This window comes from Perognathus longimembris, chromosome 3, assembly GCF_023159225.1.
Source record: "Perognathus longimembris pacificus isolate PPM17 chromosome 3, ASM2315922v1, whole genome shotgun sequence".
NCBI lineage: Eukaryota > Metazoa > Chordata > Mammalia > Rodentia > Heteromyidae > Perognathus > Perognathus longimembris.
In genome coordinates, this window is record NC_063163.1 from 10,410,321 (window position 1) to 10,435,333 (window position 25,013).

The window sequence follows — 25,013 nt, forward strand, 5'->3', positions numbered from 1 at the left end:
GAGCCACAAGCCTCAGTTCATTCGTCTTTGCAGTCAAGGTCTGAGCTGGGACTTGGTGAGAAAGTGAGAGAATGTAAGGACCCACCTCAGACCAAATGCTCCAGCCACAACCAGCTCTCCTTAAGAAAGTCTTGTGCAGTTGGAAACTGAGTGCACAAGGTTGTGCAAAGGGACTTAGAAAGCCTGAGAAGAGCTTTGGTGATGTGATCTATAATGCATCCGTTCATACCAATCCAGAAGTGCTTGTGAATACTTGTGGATCTGCCCTGTTTCCTGATGGCTATCCACACAGCAGTGCTGCTCTATCAGTTCCAAGCTCTGCTAGGACTACCTTCTTCCTCACATCATGTCTCGAATGTTTCCCAGATCAAAAGTCCTGTGCCAGAGGCAGACCCCCACAGGCCATGCCACTGTGCACCTGGCAAGAGGCAGTACAATTACAGAGAATGGGACTGCAAGGAGGAAAAGGTTCCCACAGCTGGCATGTAGGTGTGAAGCAAGGACTGCTAATAAAGTCTGCACAAAACCTGGTATGGTGAAGTGTGACAGTTAACCCATTCCTACCTCGGAAGAGTCCTTCATGTAGGAGAGAAAAGCCACACCTGCGGAGGGGAAGGGGGAAACCTTTCACTTACAAATGCAAACTCCTACCAAGGACTGAAAAACAGCTGCTATTTCCTTTGGTTCTGATCTCCTGAGAAGGACTCTGCACGCTAACATTCCCAGCGCTGCCCATGATACTTATCCCAAGAATCCAGGAGGGAAACCTGAGGCCTCTGTAGAGAAACAGAAGCAGGTATGTGCACAGACTTTATTAGCGCTCAAGGCCCCAAAGGCGTACACTCTAGCTAAGCCTTAAAATGACACTGATTGAAGCAGGTAGAGCTGGGCAGGGAAGATTCCTGCTGTGCCTGCCCACCCTCTGGTCAGGCAGCCCTCAGCCCTCAGGCCTCGGGTCTGCTCTGTGGATACTGTCAAGATGTCATGAAGACTAAGAACTTAGAAACTTTCTGAGCTTTCCAGAACATTTCTACATAAGTCTTCTACCCTCTCCTCAAATTTTACAGCATGAGGAATATAGAGTTGAGAAGAAAGCTATTTTGGTTTGCTGCTAGACATTTCACTGAGATAGATCTGTTGCTGTATTTCTCTCACCTTAGGACAAGAGAAGGAAATGAAGTGTGAAATTTTCATATTAAGATGGAAGAACTGTCCACTAAGTAAGTCCTTTCCTAGGACTTTATGGGCTAAGAGATTTTTAATCATTCCTACACTTTTTTTTCCTGTCATCTCTAAGAGTTTTGCACTCAAAACAACATAAATCAACAGCAAGGAAGTACTGATATGACCATAAATATTTTTATTAAATGTGAAAATACACGGGCATAAAAATAGTACCCATATTTGTAGACATTTATGAGAGCCATTTCAATTAATGTTCAGTTCCCTTTCTATTAAAACACTATGCTGAGAGGGATTAAGTTAGTCTTGTCTCATTCAGAACAAACCAGACCCTTAACTTGGGTAAGGATACCTCTAGTTCCGACCTCTGTGCCCTGCTTCCCCTTTAGGTGTTTTACCCACAGACGAGTACAAGATCTGTTGTTACTGTACATGAAGCCACGCAGTGGCTAACTTTACTCTTCAATCATTCAGCAAATGAGATCATCTGTTAAAAAGTATTCCCCCCTCTTAACATCTCTTGAAACTACAGAATAAATTAAACTCTGCCACTAACATGAAAGGAATGATCTGATCTAAAACAGATGTCATTATTGACAAATTAGCATTTGCCTTCCTTTGTAACTATGAAAAAGTCAACTGAATTCAAGGAAGTTGCCTATCTTTCCTTAGGTTATCTCACTGATGTGTCCTCACTGAAAATATCACCAGTCACCCGTACCCACCACCAGTGCCCTGTATCTTTAGGGCAGGTAGATCTGACAGAGTTAACTGAGACATATGTTTAACTTCTGCATCTTATACTTTCTTCATGGTAAATGTCAGTACAGCTCAGACCAACTGCATAGCTTTAAAAGTGAAATATTCCTGGGCTCCAGTGGCTTGCACTTTGTAACCCAAGCATCTCAGGAGGCTGAAATCTGAAGGATTGCAGTTCAAAGGCAGCCCAGGAGAAAGTCTTCAAGACCAGCAAAGGACTGAAGTTGTGACTCAAGCTCAGCACGCAAGCTGAGCAAGCGTCAAGTCTGAGTTCTACCACCAGTGCCACAAAAAAAAAGGTATTTTTCCTTTATACACCAATAGAAAATGGTGCCAATCTCAAATTATTCTACTTGTTGTTTTTATAAAAACAAGTTATCAGTAATAATTTTCTGTTAAAAAAATGAGTATTTTTTTTTTAGGTTCCATAACAGAGCTTGCTCAATAACTTGTTTTCCCATACTGATATTTACAAGTAAACTTTTAGTGCCTACTAAGGGGAACTTGTCACATCCAATTGACAACAGTGATCTGTGGGCATTGTTTTCGAGGCTTTCATCTATTCATGGAATGAAAGCACACACTTGCGGGACTGAGGGATGAATTCAAAGCGCCCCATTGCACGCCGTGTTTATGTTCACACGCTGCCGTATTAACACTTGCTGCTCTGGAGAGCAGGCACAGCACCCAGCCAAAGACACTGCGCTCCAGAAATCACCAAAAAAAGATGGGGGGTTACAACGGGGTAGAATTCAGCTAGAGCTAGCTCTTATTTTTCCCAGAATTGCCACAAAAGTAAGTGGGTACCTGCAGTCTATAAAAACAGACTGAAATAGAGAAGTGTGCCTACCAAAAAAAAAGAAAAAAAGGGAAGAAGCTATTTGAGTAACGTTTCCACACGGCAACATGGCAGGAGGGAGAGACGCCAAGTGACTTCACATCCCCAGGACTTGCAGTCACTGTGTAGGAGAGCACTCATTGGGTGGAAATCCAGGCGGGAACCGAAAGGCCATTTATTTTCCTTCATCAGCGAAGCCGCAGATTCCTGAGGCCTCGCTTCCTGCTGGGCACTGGCACTGAACGCCTGGCAACGAAGCTGCTCCTTCCTCTTCACAGGCGAGCATGTGTGCACGTTTCAGGTGACAACGAAATCCACTGTTGTTGTGATCGTTAGAAATGGAGGAAAAATAAAATGCAAAGCCTCTGGGCAGCAAGTTGAGGCAACCAGGCTGGAAGCATCTCCCGTGCGGCCCAGCCCTCGACCCCCCCCACCTGGCTCGGACTCCTTGTTCTTGGCAACTTTTCTCCCTCTCCGAATGGAGGAATGAGCGACTTCATGTTTCCTGTGCTCCAACTATGCAAATCCTCGCACTGGAGAGTAGAGGCCACCGCTGTATTTCAGAGGTCAGTGACGCCACCACAGGAGCCAGATTAAAAAACCAGTCCTATAACTAGTGAAGTCACAAGATTACTAACAGTACATCAACAGACAGAAGTGAACTAGCGTGGAAGTTATTTTCGCACTGGCCTAAAATTTTAGACATGAAAGTGAAAGGAAAACTGCAAGGTGATCAATAGTTTTAAAAATGCACTGTTGGTAAGAAATAAGCTCCAAGGGAGATGCAAAAAGCACTTAAATGTTTTGTGCAATTAAAGTGATTTGAACCATACAAACTATTCTTCACATCAAAAAATCTTGTTAGGCAAGGGTCAAGCTATGACTGTAGATAGAAGACGACGACTTGTGCTTGGCTTCTACAGACATTCAGAGTCAGACAGCCTTCCATAACAAATTAAAATACTTAAATTTCATAAAGACAATATAGTAGACCCTTTAGTGCTTAAATGCTTCAAGACAGAAACAAAAACCTTTCTAGAATAAAGGCAATAATTCTCATCTTAGATTTTAAATGCAACATCAGTATTTGCATACATCTTCAACATTCTTGATTTAGTAACACTCATTTTCTTAGGGCCAGAACTACCTAGTATATCTAGACTGAGTAGTGCATTTCTTACCTTGTCGTACTTCGTAGGAGGGCTGGCAGGATCACAAGCCCATCCACGCAGGGCAAGAGGCCACTGGCAGCATCTGGGCCTGCTGGGGAGCTGGGGGCAGCCAAGGCACCAGGAGGCAGCGCGGCCCGCAGGGTTGGACCCAGTGACGGAGAAGGGAGAGGGGAAGCTGCCCACTTGTATTGCTTCAGAGTGGGAATCACGCATGCTTTGTTTATACTGACTGAGCAACTTTACCTTTCTAAGCCAACTTGGGCATAGAAATTATATGCAATTCAGAACTTCATTTGTTTAAAAAGTACTTCAAGCTGAACTTCAGCAATATTTTAAATAATACTACCCATACTATCTGAACCTGTTTTACATATTTTAGTTTTTCCATTTCATATTAAACAAAAGGGGCCATAGGTTTTTATGATTAAATTCAAGTTGGAATTCTCCTGTAAATATTCAGCAATAACCATGACTATATCCTTAACCAGTCCAGTTCATACCTGAACATTCTGATGACTGTGTGGTAGCAAGTTTACCAAGACATGGACTCTGCTCTCTCCTCAGTGACAGTTGTGTTGGCACTGGCACGGAGTAAATGCATACATAATAAAGGAGGCACAGTGATTTCACGCTTGCAAGTGACTGCACTGACCAAAGTAAGTGTATTTGTCCTCAGAGAACATACCACTGTTCATCTCTGTAGGAATACTGAAACGCACACACCCCACAAGGATTCCAGCTCCTACAGGCACTGTGCAAAGGCTGTGAACAGAAGCTCTACCTGCTCCAATGTAGAAAACTGCGGACTGTGAGCACCTCCACAGGTGAGCCGCCTCAGCCCATGTCTCCCAAACACGGTCAGAAGCAGAACCTTTCTTACCTCCCCACATACGTCACAACCTTAAGTTTCAAATATGTAGGAACAGCCTTTTCCCTACTGAAACAACTCTTTGGTCATGGACAAACTGAAATATTTGACTATTTTTTCATTAGGATCCCAGAACAAGGTTTGTTTTAATCTTAAAAAAAAAAAAGAAAAAAAAGCAGAAAAATGGTTTAATTGAAGTGGAATTTAAATCGAAACGGTCCTCCTGAGTTGAAGGGGTTGAAGCCCTGCCATGAGTTCCAGCTCCTGTGGAAAGGGTTGCCGCCGCCGCCCTGCTGGCTCTCTGCATCCAGGGGATCTTCTCCATCATCAAACTTCTTCCTCATTTCTAGAAAAGAAGCCAGAAGGTAAGACCCAGATACTGCTGGGTGTGGTGATACAGGTCTCTAATCCTGGAACTGAGGCAGAGGCAGGAAGCCTGGGAGTTTAAGACCAGCCTGAGGTTGTAGGTGTGTGGCAAAACCTGTCTCAAAAAAGTCAAAGCCACTATGTGGGGACAGGGCTCTGGGAACTACTTCAGTGACACAATTGCATCCAAATGTTAAACTCCAGAGAGACCTCTGAAAGCCGGGCTTCTGAAATAGCACACACATCGCCACCCTAGCCCCTCAGAAGGAAGCCCGCCAGGCCACCTTCACCAACTACTGCTACTGCTCCAAACAGCTAAGGGGCTTTCCAAAGCAATCTGAAGAGCACCAAGTGTTCTCAAACATGAGGGGAACCAGCTCCCTAAGGAGGCTCCGACCCAGGAGGCTCAATTCCCTCCCGAGCAACTGCCGTCCCTGCACTGAAGCCACTCAGCCCCAAGCAGAGACCAAGGCAGACACATGGGAGATGGACACAGAGAAAAATGCTCCCGGCTGGGAAAAAAGTGACCAGAAAAAAGAGAATTCACCAGGCACCAATAGCTCGGGCCTGTAGTCCTAGCTACTATCCTAGACACTGATCACAGTTCAAAGCTGGCCCAGGCGGAGAAGTTCGAGAGAATCAATGGTTGGCTCTCATGCTCAGCTCCCAGTTCCTGTCCCCCTCAACAGACTTCGGACTCTGGGCACAATGGAGCTGCCCAGCCCTTGAACTATACAGGCTGAACTAGTCAAAGGCCACTGAAGATACTTGATGATTGCTGAAGAATCGAACAGTATATTTACTGCGGTTGTAATTAGTGACATACACTTCTGTCATTTACTACCTCTTAAAAGATCATTTAATTTCATTTCCTCAACCTGAGTAGATGCTCAGAGATTTAATGGAGCAAAACTTGATTTCTTGTTTGTTGAATCTGTGCTGCTCCAATCAGCTCCTGCCCACACTGACAGGAAGGCCACACAAAAAGCAACGGGTATCTCCTTACAGTCAACTTCCTCTGCAGGCGCAAAGCACTCCTCAACGTCACCACCATTCTTACGCCTCATTTAGCAATGTATGCTAAAAAACATACACACCAGTAAATGTAATCGTTCAACCTAGGGCAAGCTCGCCCTAAGTCAGGCTATGGGGAGACTGCCTCACCAAGATCCTGGGAGTTTGGTAGAGAGAATTCATCACTGACCTGAAAAGGTGGAAGGCACCTATGAGATGTCAGTGTTACGCTCCGTGCTGCGCTCCCACATCACAGGGGACCACACTGAGGGTGAGGAGCAGCACGTACCTTTTCGAGCAGAAAAAGATCCCAGCCACTGCCTTCCCATTCCCTATCGGATGATTCTGCACGTGCCCATGCTCCCCGGGGACCCGAGAGATGGACAGGGCAGAAATGCACTGGACCTGGGACACTGCCAGGCCGGAAGCAGTCACAACTGCTGCCCATGGTAACCCCCCTTCCTGCTCGCCACCCTCCACCTCTGCGCGGCCTGAGATGGGCAAAGGTAGGAGCGTGAACTGCACTGTCAGGAGAACGGGACGTAGGGAAGACAGACGATACCTGGGTCAGAGAGGACTTCTTTAGCAGCTGCTATGTCAATGAACTTTTTCTCAGCTTTTTTCTTTTCTTCTTCATTCTGGAAGTTATCTGGATGCCACTGCAATGCTAATTTCCGGTATGCTTTAATGATTTCTTGCTTTTTGGCATTTCTGAAGGGTGGCAAAATGAACAGCTATTAAAGTTGTGTCCTACTTACTGCCTTAAAAGCTAAAAGATCTGCAGGGCGCTGTTGACTCACACCTATAATCCTAGCTACTCAGGAGGCTGAGATCTGTGGATCACTGTTCAAAGCCAGCCTGGACAGGAAAGTCTGTGAGACATATCTCCAATTGAGCTGTGGCTCAAGTGGTAGAGCACTAGCCTTCAGCACAACGAGCACCCAGGCCCTGAGTTCAAGCCCCAAAACTGGCATACACATAAACACATAAAAAAAAAAAATCAGAACTAAGAGACCTTTGCAGGACTGAGGAGACAGTGCAGTGGTGGAGTGTTTGCCTTGGCATGCAAAGCCTTGGGGCAGAACCTTAGCACCAGAGAAGAAATTGTGTGTGTGTGTGTGTGTGTGTGTGTGTGTGTGTGTGTGTGTGTTTTATTAACATGGTACACAAAAGGGTTTCTTTGTGGTGTTTCCATATGTACATACAAGGTACCCCCACCAAGTTCATCCTCTCTATAACTCTTTCTCATCCATTCTCACTCCTATAAATAATTTCAACAGGTTCTGCATTCATACATGTAGACAGAATACTTCAATCATATAAAAACATGGGACAAGCCGAGCACCAGTGGCTCTTACCTATAATCCTAGCTACTCAGGAGGCTGAGATCTGAGAATGGCAGTTTGAGGCTAGCCCAGGCAGGCAAGTCCCTTGAGGACTCTTACCTCCAATAAACTACTCAAAAAAGCTGGAAGTGGTGCTGTGGCTCAAGAGCAAAAGAAGCTCAGGGTCAGCGACCAGGCCCAGAGTTTAAGCCCCAAGACCGTCCAAAAAGAAAAAAAAAAGGAACATAGCCGGTGCTGTGGCTCACGCCTGTAATCCTAGCTACTTGGGAAACTGAAATCTAAGGATTGTGATTTGAAGCAAGCCCAGACAGAAAAGTCCATAAGACTCTTATCTCAATAAACTACTCAGAAAAACCAGAAGTAGTGCTATGGCTCAAGTGGTAGAGCGCTAGCCTTGAGCAAAAAGAAGCTCAGGGTCAGCATACAGGCCCTGAGTTCAAGCCCAACACATTACACACACACATACACACTCTCTCACACACACACATACACATACACAAAAAGGAATACTTCACAAATTGGAATGTCATGCTTACACAGTCACTTTTTCAATTTTAATATTTGTGCTGTTAAAGTAAGCACTCGTTCCTACTACTTAATCCTTCCTAAAAATCCAGGCCTGTTCACACCACAGCCTTTTTCTTTGGGGGGTGTGGAGGACTACTGGCATTTAGAGTCAGAACCTTGTCACCACAAAGGAGGTCCTCTACCACCTGAGTGCAGATACCGCCAGCTCTTTTGGCTGGCCTGGACCACAGGCCTCCGATTTCTGCTTGCCATGTAGTTGGCACAACAGACACATACCACTGTATTTAACTTTTATTGGTTGAGGTCCAGGGTCTTGCAAACTTTGACCAAGTTAACCTTGATCCTCTATCCTCCAGATTTCAACCTTGTATGTTAACTAGGACTATAGAGATGAGCCATGATGCCCAGCTTCTTGGCCACCAACTTGTAATTCCTCTACTGTGTTACTCCTCTCTATCAAAGAAATAGTTTTACAATGCTAAAGACTGCACAAGTAATATAGGAGGAAAGTTACATAAATAAATTAATTGGGGAAAGGAAAAAATAGCAATTATGAGCTTCAAAACAGTTGATTAAATATAGCAATAAATATTTAAATTAGTAAATTACCTTTTTACTCCCAAGATTTTATAATAATCTCGTTTCTGTGACTGTTTCAGTAGTCTCTGTGCTTTCTCTAGACCTTCTCGGATCTGCTGGTCATTTTCATTGTGCTCCTGAGCAGCTTCATAATCCTGAATAGCTGTCAAAAAAAGTTTAAGAGGAAGAAATACTTCTTGAAAAACTGATACTAAGGTTATCCCTGTCCCCAGCCTCTTTGCTCTATTACTACTGAGAGCTAAAGTGGTACCACCTTCATAATTTTCTTCATAAACTTAGAAAAGGACACTTCTTACTGCAATTCAACAAAACCATTGCTTGTGAGTTACTTGCTCACCTTCCCACATTTCTCCCCATATCTCCCTCAAGGTTTCTTGGTATTGTCAATTTCAATGAGTGCAGAGCAGCCTTCTCACCACTAAGACTGAGTGACTGTTAATTAGGAAAATGGAAGACTGGGAAAGAAAATATGGTCCTGTATAGAAGAAGGAAAAGTTAGAAAGGGAACAGGAGAAAGGGAACACCAGTAGTCAAAATGACTATGTCATACTCCAGTTTTGATCAAAAACAAGCCTAGTATGAAAGAAAAGTCTGATGGCATTCCATAGGCATGTTTTAAAGTAAAAGGCATCTAGATACCTAATACCCTATAGAATCAACTCAGCAGGCCTGAGACTCATCATTAGAAGATCTGCATCAGTGATGAAGACGGCCTGGCTGGTATCTGGGAAGCTAGATTTCAGGAACATTTCCAACATTCCTTGATAAGAATGGCTCATCCGAACAATGACTTATGCTAAACATCCATCTGGATCTAGGAGTCTGGAATTTTGGTATGGGCTAGAAGTTGCCAGTAAAGCCCGGGGGCTAGGGCTGCACACTGTGGAATTCATTTGTCCTGTATGGCTTCAAAGGGAGAAGTCTGGAATCTTCTGCCTGGTTTCCTCTACATTTCACCCTTGCACCTCACAGGATTAAATCCAGCCCTGATGGGAACAACCACATGCAGAGACTGGTGTGTCTTAGCAAATCTGGGGGGGGAGGGGGGAAGACATGGGAACCAACATTGACTTTCCTCAACATTCCCCTTGGACAGACAAATCCAGTAATCAATTGATGAATTCATTTCACTGTAAAGAAAAAAGGCATCTCTGGATAACATGTCTGAGCATTTCAATAGCTAACATGGAAAATGTGTAAAAATGTACCTTGTGCAGACAGGATAAGAAAGACTAACAAATTATCGTTCTTCTACACTGTACTGAAAAGTGAAACCACCACCTTTGGCAGAGGCTGGAGAGAGAACACTCCAAGAGATTGCCCTAACAATCTAGTGCCTACCCAAGTCCTCAATACTAAGTGGAGATAGGATACATATAACTGCCGTACAACCCATTAGGGTCATCATAAAGTCCATTTTCTACCTTCGTATACAAAAATTTTAAAAACACCATAAATTATAATGAGGTGTAACTTGACAGCACTTAGGAAGGAAATACATTTTAAAGAGTAAGAAGGAATGCTTCGGCTTCAACATATGTGTTTTTGCTACTTATGCCATCTCTTCATTTAAAACTCTTCATTCTTAGCAAGGCACTGGTGGCTCACACCTGTAATCCTAGCTACTCAGGAGGCTGAAATCTGAGGATCGTGGTTGATCAAAAGCCAGACCTGGGAGGAAAGTTCATCAGACTCTATGAGTCTCCATGAGTTCATAAGATCTCCAATATACTTCTCAGAAAAAGCGAGAAGTGGCACTGTGGCTTAAGTGGCAGAGCACTAGCCTTGAGCACCAAGAAGCTCAGGGACAGCATCCAGGCCCCAAGTTAAAGCCCCAGGACTGGTTAAAAAAAAATCTTGCCTACACTAATGGCTTGAAGTGTTTCCTATGTGATCTTGTAGTAATTTTGTAGTTTTGGATTTAAGTCTTTCACCTATTTTGAATTAATTGTTGTATATGGTAAGAGAAAAAGATCTCGTTTCTTAAGCATATATAGCTATAACTACTACATGAATATACCTAAGCTATAGAGAGATATCCAGTTTTTCCTGAACTGTTCAGTCCCAGAAAGGCAATAAGATATATAGAATATATATAACAGAGTAACAATAAGATATATAGAAAAAGTGTGAACCAAATACTGCAGTATCTAGCTGGACCATACTTCATACAAAAGGTACCATATTAAAGGTACAAATATGCTGAAATATATACGAATCAGGAAACTTTCCCAGTGTCTCTTCAAGCTTCCTGTTAGGATGAACTTCCAACGACCACACACTGAGTCTTATCTCATACTGAACTGAGACTAACACAAAGCAGAGAGCTAAAGTGACAAAGAAAAATATGTGTCCTGACACTACAGAACAGATAAGGGAGGGGGAAAAAGGAGAAAAATACCAGTACAAATAAGCCCAGGAATGATACAAAGGCAAATCCTTCATAGAAGGGAATTTTCCTAGGTCTTATGTGGTGGGAAACAGTGAGGCGGAGGGGAAACATGCTAAACTTTCCTTAGACTAGGAAACCACAACAGATGCTGCCCCAATGAAAGATTGCTAATTAAACTGTACAAATAACCAAGAATAAGAATAAAAACCTAGAGTATCAGAACACTACACAAAGCAGGATAGTCCAAGCAGCAAAAAGACCTCAGCAATACAAATGACAGAACTTAGAGCAAATGTGTTTATTAACTCCTCTATTTAAAAGAATTTCATATGGGATCAAAAAGCCAAACTCAACTCTATGCAAGATACATCTGAAACAAAGCAGTTCAAAGAGTGGAAAATAAAGTGTGGCCCAATCTTTGTAAAGCAAATGTAAATGAAATCTGGTTTATCATCAAGTACACAAGTAGGGAACATTTAAGACTAGAAAAGGAAAGCCACAATATAAAGCAAACTTGCCTGATATGCCAAATTCTAGTCCAGAAAACAGAGTGAATGTGCTTTGCAAGGCTCAGGGGACACTTTAGGTAAAACAACTATAACAAGCTGGGCACTGGTGGCTCAGCTCACTCCTGTAATCCTAGCTACTAGGGTGGCTTTGCACCTTGGAGCCAACCCAAGCAGAAAAGTTCACAAGACTCCTCCTCAACCCATAACCAGGCCTGGTGGCATGCACTGTCATCCTACGCTTTGTCAGACACTCAAATTAGGAGGATCAGGGTTCCAGGCCAGCCCAAGCAAAATGTCAGCAAGACTGTATCTCAATGGAAATTCAAACTGATGTAAAAAGAGAAAGTTTACAAAAAAGACAAGAGGCAGTAGGTTTTCTATGCAGAGTCTTCAAACTTATATGACAGATAGTCCCAATGCTCTTTGAAATACCTCAAGAACACCAAAAAAGTGAGTAAGTACAGTTGAAGGACTTTATGTGCATGTATAAAAACAGATTTGTTGAAATTTAAGAAGGAAGAGAGAAAAGGTTGAGAACACAAGTGTGATTAGGGGTATATTACATGCCTGATAGAAATGTCACAATGAACCCTCCCCACCCCATGTATAAGTAATTTATGCTAATAATAATACAAAAACAACCCAACCTTCTAAATATTTGACCCTTGCCCCAATTAATGGTTTGCCATACATAAAATGCTGGGTTGTCATTTTTACTCAGAATTTCTTATATTATAATACTTTTCTGGACTCATACCACCTTGGTGGTTACAACATGAATCCAAGAAAGACAAAAACATGGTGAAGTTTGTTTGTTTTTTCCAAAGAAGACAGAGCTAACACAATAAAGCCAGGGACAAGAGTTGTGTGCAGACCTAGGCTACAGTGCCTAGGTCTGTCTTGCTGCAGTACTTCTTTACCTTCATCATACATTTCTTCAATTAAGTAGGCCTCTGCTCGATCTTTCAGGGCATTCACGTTGTCCGGTTCCAACTGTAACACTTCAGAACATACTCGAATGGCCTCGACAGGCTTTTCATCCTAGACGTGAGTGTGAGAAGAGAATGGATGACAGTTATTCCACATATTAACTATTTTCACTTCAAGGCACAAGTCTCAACTGTTACCTTTGAAAAGCAGTGACAAATCCGTTCTTTTGAGCGAACTGTATATTCAGCGACATTGGGCTCTGTTTTCATGACAGACTCATACTTGCTAGTGGCATCCATGTACCTATTAAATGAGTAAATCACGTAAGTAACAATTCTGAAATTCATATTTCCAGAGCTGTAGAACTGACCACTTCCTTCACTATGTGTCGTTTCATCAAGTCAGCTGAACAAGCACTTGCTTTCAAATACTGCTCTGGCCTTAGTCCAGAACAGCATGGACAGTACAATTCAAAGCTAAGACAGAAAACACCCGGCCACAGGAGATGAACGCAGACAAATTGAAATATGCCTTTGAGAACAGTCAACCCACTGTGGAGTGCTTGACAGAATATCATTTGAGTAAAGCACCTAGTCCCAACACTGGGTGTTTTCAACAAAACATTGTTTTATATCCTGGTTACTATTCATTTTCATGAAAATAACATATCTCCACTATTGTACATAATAAAAGACAGTATTAACAACTTAAATTTCCGACAACAGCTTAAATTCCCAACTTTACAAGTTTTCTGAAATCAGCAGCTACTTCATCATTTTCTATAAATGAGTAACCAGTCTTGCTATATACAGTGTTAAGCAATGGAAAAATAAAAATATATTCATATGCCATTATAGCACATTATTCCAAAAATGTAGCAGTCTTTATAAATGGTGATGTATTTAAGGTTTAAGAAGAACATTTAAGCCAGGTGCCAGTTGCTCATGCCTAGCTATATAATCCTAGCTATTATAAGAGGCTAAGATCTGAGGATCAGGGTTCAAAGCCAGCCTAGGCAAAAAAAAAAAAAAAAAAAAAAAAAAGTATGTGACACCCTCTCATCTCCAATAAACTATTCAGAAAAAGCCACAACTAGTGCTGTGGCTCAAGTAGTAGAGTGCTAGCCTTGAGCAAAAGAAGCTCAGGGACAGTGCCCAGGCCCTGAGTTCAAGCCTCAGGACCAGCACAAAAAAAAAGTTGAAAAAAAGGCTAGCTTATGGGAAAAGGAAGTACATGAGCCCTTCCCAGTTCTTCCAGTGAAGTGCAACTAAAATCCCTAGACAATTAACATGTCTAGGTTTAAGAAGTCAAGACTCTACCAAGGAGAGCGAAAGCAGATTTAAGCTGATTTGAACAGGATTTAACTTCCCTGGCTTTCATTTTTGCTTCATACACCTTAAACTGGGAGTGGAAGACACCAGCCATCTACAGCCAGAGGACCTGGACATCGATGATGGCATAAGACACAGAAAACTATTTAATAATAAAATCCAGAGTCACCCCCTCACCTCTAGTACACTTTGTTGGTGCCAGGCTGAGCAAGATTCCCTACAGCCCCATCACAACGGTGTCAGACGGCCAAGGGGAAGCCAGAGCTGGGTGCCATTACTGCCTTACACCTGTAATTCTAGCTTGAGTCTGAGATCTGAAGGATCATGAGTCAAAGCCAGCCTGAGCAGAAAAGTTTTAAACTCTATCTCTAAAATAGCCAGGAAAGATCAAGGCTGGAGGTGTGGGTTAAGTGGGAGAAAGGCAGCCAAGCAAGCAGGCCTAGCAACAACATGAAGCCCCAAGTTCGAACCTCAGTTTTAACACACGCAGAGATGGGTTTTGGGTGGGTAATAATAAATTTTCTCCCTTAAATATCAACAAGATACAAAAAAGGAAGTCCTACTTCATCTAACAGTATTAAAGTGGTAGCTACTTGCCCTGCCCTCCATTTAAAAAGGACCAATGTCAGAACTAGGTGGTAGGAATTTTTCAGCTCTATTACAATTTTTTTTGGCCAGTCCTGGGCCTTGGATCAGGGCCTGAGCACTGTCCCTGGCTTCTTTTTGCTCAAGGCTAGCACTCGGCCACTTGAGCCACAGCGCCACTTCTGGCCGTTTTCTGTCTATGTGGTGCTGGGGAATCGAACCCAGGGCCTCATGTATAGGAGGCAAGCTCTCTCGCCACTAGGCCATATCCCCAGCCTCTATTACAATTTTATAATACTTTCTTAACCAAACATTATTATGTTGTACATGACCATATTCAAGAAGTTAAGAGATTGCAGAGAGGATAAACAAAGAAATCCATGCATGCCAAAAAAAAAAAAAAAAAACTATTGCAAATAAATTTCTGAATACAAGAAAAAATGGGGAAAAAAAACCAAAAACCTGGGAAATAAGAAAATGACCTTATCTTTATGGGGAAAGAACATGAGAACGACAAGGGACTTTTTATTGGCAACTATGGTGGCCCAAATGTATCAGGTAGTGAGAGAAAGATCTGTTAGTCCGGAATCCAATACCCAAAGATAATCTCTAGAAAAACTAGAAAAGTCACCAACTCTAAAGGAAGTTCTTTACTATTGCTAATAGCACAGCCCCTGCCTAGCCTAAATGCGCTTCTCTCTTTATTCCTGGCCATTCGGGGACTAGTTAAAATACATTGCTTTAGTACTCAATGTGTAAACTCTAGTATTTTGAGATAAATATGTAGTCTTTTATTAAGTAGTTTATGTCTATTTCCCACACTGTTACAAAAATTTTAAGATCAAAAACTGCAGTCAAATTCATGTCTGTACCCTCATAGTTCAGTGCTTGATACAGGAGACAAAAAAAAATTGACATAAATCAATCTGCAAGTAAAGATACACAGTTACTGCTAGTTATATTCTGCCTTACTGCAACAAAGTATAATCCTTGCATTTCTGCTAAGGCCCAGTGCCATCTAGACTTTCCCACTCTCGGTGATCAGTAGTCCCACTCTCAGTGATCAGATTTGTGCCATGACTAGACATACCAGGAAAGGCCATACGGTTGGGATGAGAATATTCTTACCTGCCATCTCTGATGAGCTCTTCAGCTGACCCAATCAATTTATTAAGTTTCTTCACTTGCTTATAATGTGCAAAACACCTTTTATGATCCTGATCAAGTTTAAGACATTCCCGAACTTCACTATTCATATAAAGAAAATACTCCAGTCAAAATAAACAAATAGTTCCCATGTTAAAGAAATTATGATAAAAGTGTTCTTATTTATAAGACATACTAACTTCACAATTCACTGTATATTTATGTTAGACACTGTATACCATGGGATACTATTAAAATTAAAATGACATAGTTATTGAATAATCACCACCCTTTTGTTTCTACAAATAAAATACCCTTCCTATTTATTTAAATAAGCCTATTTTATGAAAATAAACTACATGAAACTAGAATAACTTAAGGGTAACATAAAATATATACATTGAGATGACATATGAAAACAACCTTAATCATAAAATGTTATTAATTTAATGAAGACTTAAAGATGAGATTATCTTACTGTTATAAAACAATGATCAGCCAAGTGGCGGTGGCTCATGCCTGTAATCCTAGCTACTCAGGAAGCTGAGAACTGAGGATCATGATTCAAAGCCAGCCCAGGCAGAAAAGTCTTATGTCCAATAAACTACTTAGAAAAACCAGGAGTGGGGCTGTGGCTCAAGTGGTAGAGCACTCTTTGAACACAAAGAGACTCGGTCAGGGACAGTGCCCAGACCCTAAGTTCAAGTTCCAGACTGCCAAAAAAGGGGGGAAAACAAAAACAAAAAAACAATGACCAGATCAGCAGAACTGACCTGAGGGATAGTTCGTGGTCTCCTAGTTGGTAGTACAGTGTGCTGATCTTATAAAATGCCTCAGTATTATCATTCTTCAGTTTGGATGCAGCTTTTAAGTCACTTATAGCCTTTCTAGGTTCCCCTTCTTGTATGTAACATTCAGCTCGAAGTTCTCGTAATTCTGCATCCCAAACACAAACCTTGAGAAACAAAAGAACTAACCTTTAAGAAACAATGAAGTATGCATTTTCATTCTTGCAGCCACATATTTATCACCATAAAACATCCTCAATTAATGCCATGACTTCTATTTTAAATGTGACAAAAACAACACAATAGTTTCTCCACGGATATCTTAAATTCAAATTAAGGAAGATCTAAAATAGCCTTTTTCCTTCTTCCATGATTATATTATTCTAAAACTCCAAAGATAAGCAAATATAGTTTTTATTATTAGAAGGTTGTTCCCACTAATACATGTTTTAAGATAAGGATATTCCATGATCAGATTTTTATATTCAACCAAGCATTCTAATTTCTACTCAGAAAAAGGACAGGTTGTAAATTTGCAAAATATTTTTATTCTACTGATGAATAAAAATCTCTTTTGTAAAATGTTACATCCTTGAAGTTAAGTCCTCTCATCAAAAAACAAATGGAGAGCATCACTGGTGGCCCATGCCAGTAATCCTAGACATTCAGAAGGGTAAGATCTGAGGTTGAGGTTTAAAGTCCGCCCAGGAAAGTACAGGAGACTCTTATCTCACCCAAAGATATATATAAAATATAATATTCATATAGAGAGAGAGCTATTGCTCGAGAGATAGAGTAGTGCTGAGCAAAAAAAAAAAGCTCAGGGACCCAGGCACAAAAAAGAGAAATGTGGAAGATAAAATTTACTCGTTCCGGGCTGGGGATATGGCCTAGTGGCAAGAGTGCTTGCCTCCTATACATGAAACCCTGGGTTCGATTCCTCAGTACCACATATATAGAAAACGGCCAGAAGTGGCTCTGTGGCTCAAATGGCAGAGTGCTAGCCTTGAGCAAAAAGAAGCCAAGAACAGTGCTCAGGCCCTGAGTCCAAGCCTCAGGACTGGCCCAAAATAAACAAAAAAAATCACTCATTCCTATTTTGTAACATCTGTAAGATTCACTAAACACTCTCATGCTGTACAAAATAAAAACCCAAAAGCTCGCCAGTAATACCCACTGACATATCTTCACATGTTTCTTCCAAGTGCTCTGAAGTTATGTCAAGTTTTCACATATTATGAAGAAATAAATCAAACCAGCTTTATAAATATCATGAACAATACACTAGGTCAAAATGAACTCAACTACTAGAAGGTAAAAGTATTAACAAAGGGCTAGGGGTATGGCTCAATTGGTAGAGCACCTGCCAAGCAAGCACAAGGTCCTGAGTTCAAAAACCCAAGCACCACAACCAACAACAAAAAGCATTCACAAATTTAGTACAACATCAATTCTACTACAGGCCACATCACGTGATTTCCTATATAAAAACTTCAAATAAATGCCCATGCTACACACATTGCAAGCTTCTGCCAGGATTAAGTGAAACAGTACATCAATGTGCCGTGAAAATAAGTAGGAATTAAGACTGCTTCCACTTGAATATTTTTAGACTCCCTGCTGAAATCATTTATCATTAAATCCTTCCTTAACTTGTTTCCTATCAACACTCTTATGTGCCTTCTCTCCTAGGAATTTCTCATTATAGACTCCACATTCTTTCCAAACATTATTTTGCCTTTTCCTTCAGACAATTCTTTCACCTTTTAACCTTGTCAAGCCATGAATTTACTTCTCCGAAACACAAACTTCAACCAAAATAGCAAAGTAAGCAATAAAAATATGAACTCACTCCATAGTACATTCAAACACTTACTGAAAACAATCTGTTGCAAATTTTGTTCTTCCTCTATACAAAAACAATCTTTAAGCTCAAGGATCAACCCAATTGTATCCTGTGCAGGTTCTTTGTAGTATATAAGCATGCCAAAGTATACCTCAAAGCGTACCTCAGAATGCAAAGTAGCAATAGCCTTGCCAGCTAGTCACTTACCTCTAAAATCTTATCAAGGAAGGTTATAGCAGCAGTATAATCTGCGTTTTCGAAAGCATCAAGTACTTGTGAGCGCAAACGCTGCATTTCATCAGATTTTCTAAGTTGAGACTGAGCTTCCTTTTCTTCATTTTCACTTGGATTGGATTTGAGCTATACACATATAACAAAAACAGGCAGAGTTTATCTCTTACTATGCACAAAGCTCTAGCCACTGCAAATACTGTCCTGGTACAGTGACCCAGTGACGCCATGGCCAGCTTCCTAACCCCATAAGCTGTGAGATAATAGGTGTGGCTTTTAGCAGCTATTCTGTTGTACAGATAACTAAGGCAGTAACGTAAGGTGAAAATTTTACCCTTTTTCAGTGACCAAGTTATGAATATTTATATAGATTTTAGTATGTTTGAAAAAATTAACATCCAAACCCTAAATTAATCACTTAGATATAAGTCATATGCATTGTCTCAGCCAACAAAAGAAAGGTATTAATTCTTATACCTTAAAAGGGTATTCTACATAAAACACACAAGTACTCCCAAAAGTGCTAGTGAAATTTCTGACTACCTGTTGTGGGGTTTTTTGTTGTTTGTACATGAGGCACACACTCTTTACTACTGAGCTCTACTCCTACTCCCTTTTACGATCTAACCATAATACGTAAGTTTGCAGGAAGGAAGGTATAATATGTACTTTCAAAAGATGCTTAATTTATCTCCCTTGGCATTATATAACAACTTACACTGGACTTAAAAATGACCAAGGAGACAGTGGCTCACACCTGTAATCCTAACTACTCAGGAGGCTGAGATCTTAGGATCATGGTTCAAAGCCAGCCCAGGCAGGAAAGTCTGTGAGACTCTAGTCTCCAATAAATTACTCAGCAAAGGCCAAGTGTGGCTCTGTGGTTCAAGTGGTAGAGTGCTAGCCTTGAACAAAAACAGCTCAGAGACAGCACCCAGGCCTAGTGTTCATGGCGCTGGACCAGCAAAAAAAAAAAAAAAAGAGGGGGGGGGAGGTGAGCAAAGGACCTGAAAGGCATACATACATACATACATATATATATACACACCAAACAAGTTCAGGGAAGAATGTTCAAAATTGCCAACCATCAGGAAAATGCAAAGGAACACAATGAGATGCTATCCTATACTTGTTAGAAAAAGTGCTGCTATCATTTGAACCTAGAATGTCTCCAAAAGGCCCATTTGTTCCAGGCCCTTTAGCTTAATCCTCAGCTTGATATTATTGAAATGTACTGGAAACATTTAAGAGGTAAGGCCTCATGGGAGATTTTAGGACTCTGGAGACATGTCCTTGAAGGTGACTGTGAGAGGGGAGGGGAGGGAACAAGTATAAGAATAAATGTTGCCCAGGGTGGAGAAATAAAGAACTCTGGTCGTAGGAATGGAAATTGATACCATATTTCTGGACCAGTATGCAGTTTTCTTTTAAAATTAAAACTAAAACTACTGTATGACCCAGGAATTCCTCTCCTAGGTACATGTACTAAGGAAATGAAATGACCTCATAAAATTATGTGCACTATTGTATTTATTGCAGCACCACTACTCACAATATAGCCAAGGCATAAAGACAACCTGAGTGTCTACTATAGTCCAGATCGGGATGTGCCTCAAGGCTAAGGGAACCTAATTTATTTCGGATGCTCCCAACTGACACTTACTACCATGGAAGGTGACTGAGTATCTTACTAAAGATACCTGACCTTAAATTAGCTACAACCAAAATGACGGTCTTTTTCCCACTGTTTAGTGGGAATACACATTAGTACAGCAAATATGAAAATCAGTATGGAGGTTCCTCAAAAAAGCCTTCTCACTGGCACATAATCTATAATATCCTTTCAACAAATCCAAAGCACCTTACACTCTGTAAGGTAGCTTTAATAGATGAGATTACAAAACCCAAATTAAGTCAAATGAAGAGTCTCTCATATCCTTAGAGGACTTCATGAAGAATAGCACCTCTATGATTGTGCAGGACAAAGCAGAATAACGGAGTTACATAAACGAGTCAGAATCCCATGCTGACTGTGCACACTTCACCTGCCAACTGTTCCTGTGATCCTTGACACAAAATATCCAGTCACCAAATAGTAATTCAGGAATTATGCTTCTTACATCTTTAAATTTTCCATTTTAGCTAGGAAATACAATTACATGTTTTGATACCAAGGTATAAACAGATCCAATATGTTCTCCCAAAATAACCATTTTCATAGAACCATGTAAAAATTAAACTTACCACTTTTTTAAAATCATCTTCTGCTTCATCAAGTTTTCCTTGTTTGAGCAATAAATGACCTCTCTGTAATCTTGCCTAGAGAAAAAGCAAGGGGAAGGTTGAGCTGGGACTGCATTTCTGAATATTCTATAAACACAAAAAACAGATCTAATTCAATAATTTATTTTTCCATTGCTCAATTTGACTTGGTACGGTATGAATAACTTCTGGAATCAATGAATATATGTATTTTTTGTTGAAGTATGTGTCCATAGAAATATATTTTGCTCAGCCCAAGAACACTGAAAAATGTATAACCAAAAAAAAAAAAACCAATAGGCACATTCATTTTATAAATGGTTACTAGAGACTAGGGTAAAAATGGGAAGTGACTGCTAATAGATATGGTTTTTTGGTTTTGCTTCTTTGGAGGGATGAGTATGGTGATTTGAACGAGGCCTCACTACTTGAGTTATTCAGCTGCTTGAGTCATTCTACCTATCCCTTTTTGTGGCAATTATATGCAAGATAGAGGCAAGCTTTATACCCATGCCAGCCTGAACTGTGATCCTATTTACACTTTCCTTTGTTGTTGGGATGACAGGCGAGTGCCACTGCTCCTAGCAACCGATTGAAATGAGTCTGAAGAACTTTATGCCTGGGCTAGTTTCACACCACAATCCCCAGATCGCCAGCTCCCAAGTAGCTTGAGCTTACAGGCTTGAGCTTCAAGGTGCTCTGCTTCAAGGTTTGTTTTGAGTGGGGAAAAAAAAAAAGGTCCTAGAACAGGACAGTGGCAATGATCAAACAACATAGTACGTATACAAAGAAGCCCTGAGTACTTGAAAATTTTGAATCTGATGGTGTGTGAATTATATCTCAAGTTTTACTTTTTGCCATCATAATAACTTTTTCCATTAAAAGTAATGTTTTACTTGAATCTTTACCTGTCAAAGCTCCAGAATAGCTTGGTTTTTTAATTAACTTTTAATGTAAACATTTACTACAATCACAATACCTCTTCACCCCCTTCTCTGATATTCCTGTCCGAGGAGGCCAGCACTCTAGGGAACATCTTCCAGAAAACAGAAACCATACTGATATTCAAAATTGAACCATTACTTTTACAGCACATAAAATTTTCCTAATCTGCTGTTAAATGCATAGAAAGCACACTGGCAGCCATTTCAACTACCTAACAGCTAATCATAGTCTAAGAAAATTAACTACTTAACTTTTGTGAAAGGTTGTGTTTTACTATGTAAAGTAACAGATTGAATAAAAAGTTGACATTGGGAATTACATATAAAAATAATACATTTCACCTCAAACATTCACTCCACATCTCATCAAATATCTCAAATTTGTTTATGGATATGGCAGGACATAATAAAATAGCCAACCAAATTACTTTTGAAGCCTTCTAACTCATTACCTGCCTCTGAAAACTTCACCTCTGTCCTACTGTTACGGTGTGAATTTGAAATGTCCCCAACAGGTCCATGTGTGGAAGGCTGGGTCCCAGCCCATGGCACCATTTTGGGTGGGGTCTAGAGAACGAAGCGGGTCCCTGGAAGGATAGCACTGGAGACCCTTCCTGTACTTTTGCCTCTAGTTCCTGTCTGCCAAGAGGTGATCTGCCTCTTCCTCCACATGCTCCACTACAATGTTCCACCTCACCTGGACCCAAAATCACAGAGTCAAGCACTATGGACTGAAATCTCTGAAACCAAGATAAAAACAATTCTTTCCCCCTGATGCTCTTCAAGTATTTGGTCAGAGTGATCATAAACATACCAAATACACTCACAAAATGAATTCTCATGCACATCTATCCCAACCCGTAAAATGAACTGCCAATCTTCAAGCTACAGCAGCATTAGAGTGGAACTTTCTCTGAAACTTGAACATTGATTCCAAGAAGAACCTTGCTAATTCAGTATGGTATCCTCACCAAAACTATTTCTGAATCAAGCCAATTGGCTCTTCTTGGTACAGTCTCAGCCTTTTAACTGGGCATCATATGACACCTCACATCTTGCCTTCATTCACACTGCAAAGAAAATACCATTGCCAAACTTCTGAAATATTCGCTTCTTCTACCCCCTGTTCACTTTCATGCAGAACTTGAGTTACACAGACTTTGGTTGGGTTGGTATTTATGGCTGCTGTGGAATCATCATCCGGTTTTGCTGCCCGCACTACTGAATGTCTGGGTTACAGAGATTCTCCTAACAGCCTTCCAAGTGGAAGTACAAGTGAATTCTGTGACCAGATATTGTAAGGCCTTTGAATTTCTCTTCTTCCACTCAACTCATCAAAGTAGCTTTGCTACCCTTCAGCTATGCCTCATATGCCAAACTATTCTATAAGAAACCAATAACCTCTTTCAAGTTCCCTGAAACTGCCCTAAGGTTAGATATACTTACTGCAGTGAAATCCATCTTCAATTCAATCACTTTAGTTAAATCAGGAAGTGCTGCTTTTGATTTACCCATAGCTAAAAATACAGTAGCTCTCCGATAGTATGCAATATAGTTATCAGGGTCACCATCTGAAAATTAAAATAATACTAGTTGTCAATAATGTATTCAAAACCAATCACCTGAACAATTTTGGTTGCCAATCCTATTAAAGCAATGAGGGCTTGGAATATAGGTAAGTGATTTAGCTTACCTATCACGTACAAAGTCCTAGGTTCAATCCCCATTACCGCATTTAAGAAAAGAAAGAAAAAGAAAAAAGAAAAGCACTAAGAAAAGAATGCTTTCATAAAAAATAAGTCATGAAGAGTCTGGGGTATAGTCAGTGGTAGTCGTACATATAGTACATGTTTCACATACACAAAGCCCTAGGCTCTCTCCCTGTACCTCCTAAAACATACACATATAATATGTATACATATGCATACATATTTATACACATGAAAATTGAGGTTACTCAGAAATATCATTGCAAATAAACGAGGTCAAATAGGATCATTACATATGGGTCCAAAACCAAATCCAAACCACAGACTTGAGTTCAGAATGTCTCTCGTATGTTTAAAGAACTGTCAAAGGAAGAAAAAAAGAACAGAAAAGGAATAAGGAAAACATAGGGAAAGATTCACTGCTTTCTCCTCAGGGAAAAATTTGCAAAACTCTGGTCTAGAAATTAACTCTATTTAACTCATGTAACTTTTGAAAGTATGCAATTCAGTCTGTCTTTCCCACTGCTTAATAGGGACTCTAAGTGGGACGTAAGTGGCTCGCACTTGTAACCCTGGCTACTCAGGAGCCTGAGATCTGAGGATCATGGTTCATAGCCTGCCTGAGTAGGAAAGTTCATGAGACTCTTACCTCCAATAAACTACTTAGAAAAATCTGGAAGTGGTAGAACACTAACCCTGAGCACAAAGAGGCTCAGGGACAGTGCTCAGGCCCTGAGTTCAAGTCCCCGGACTGGCAAAAAAAAAATAAGAATTTTGTGCTCATTTACAATATTTTATAAATTATAGGCTTCTGACTGAATTGGTATACTGAGTACACAACCTCTGCTTCCCAACGAACACTAAGATGGTAGTGAAGAAAGATATAGGCCTTAAAGACCAAGAAAGAGAATGGAAGAAAATAAGAAGGAAGCTAGAGAGACAAAAGATAACATTTGAAAGGAGGAAAGTAGGATGGACTCCATTTCCAGCTGATTCTTCCTTGCTCAACACCTACAAAATCAGAGGAGGAATTTAACCTCGGGCTGGGAGGCTAAGGTAGGAGGATCACAAGTTGGAGGCCAACCAGGGACACATAGCAAGACATCTCAAAAAACAGAAATAAAAGCTCTGATAGTACTTAATAGTAACTGTACAGTTTACTAGTTTACAAGGGAGGAGATGTGTATTAATCACTGTTAGTAAGCTAAGTACTCACTCACAGGTGCTCATAACTTATCAGATGACCTAAAGCACTTAACATGTTAGGCTATGCTGAAGATGTAATCTTTGATAAATTGGCCAACAGAACTAGAGAGCTCACAGTTCTTTTCTGTTTAGCACACGTTTCTCGGAAGAGCTCCAATGGCCACAAGAACCCAGCACCATCTACTGAATATTCCCATCACATACCATTTTACCTAAACTAAAAAATGGTAACTGTTCTCAAACTCCATCTGTCTTCCTCAGAAATGGAAGGAATGTACACCCCACGTGAGAGCCGGACCACGATGAACCAAATGACACTGCATTCCAACTGGGAAAGGACTAGCGTTACCTCAGGTTCTCTGTTGTTCAATTTCACCAGTAAATTACATGATGCAGCTTTATGGTTGGCACATTTCAGTGATTAACCCACTGAGGATTTGGGGAAAATCATCTGAAGAAGT

General features: G+C 40.8%; 1 protein-coding gene across 2 annotated transcripts in view; it reads right to left on the reverse strand.

The window, feature by feature from the left end:
* Positions 1–552: 552 nt before the first annotated feature.
* The window catches only part of Dnajc3 (DnaJ heat shock protein family (Hsp40) member C3), a 39,826-nt gene continuing 15,365 nt past the window's right edge, over positions 553–25,013 (reverse strand). Inside the window, exons 3-13 of one of the 2 annotated variants that reach the window (XR_007210311.1) lie at positions 23,084–23,208; positions 20,676–20,750; positions 18,408–18,560; positions 16,340–16,521; positions 15,549–15,668; positions 12,702–12,807; positions 12,495–12,615; positions 8,683–8,815; positions 6,762–6,910; positions 1,955–5,165; positions 553–564 (exon numbers count right to left, since the gene is read on the reverse strand). Coding sequence is in view for 1 of the 2 variants with exons in the window: in XM_048341173.1 (XP_048197130.1) it covers positions 5,008–5,165; positions 6,762–6,910; positions 8,683–8,815; positions 12,495–12,615; positions 12,702–12,807; positions 15,549–15,668; positions 16,340–16,521; positions 18,408–18,560; positions 20,676–20,750; positions 23,084–23,208 (1,322 nt within the window). In the remaining variant the exon portion in view is untranslated. Of the gene's footprint in view, positions 565–1,337; positions 5,166–6,761; positions 6,911–8,682; positions 8,816–12,494; positions 12,616–12,701; positions 12,808–15,548; positions 15,669–16,339; positions 16,522–18,407; positions 18,561–20,675; positions 20,751–23,083; positions 23,209–25,013 lie in introns of those variants that run through there. The other variant, XM_048341173.1, reaches the window with a different exon arrangement.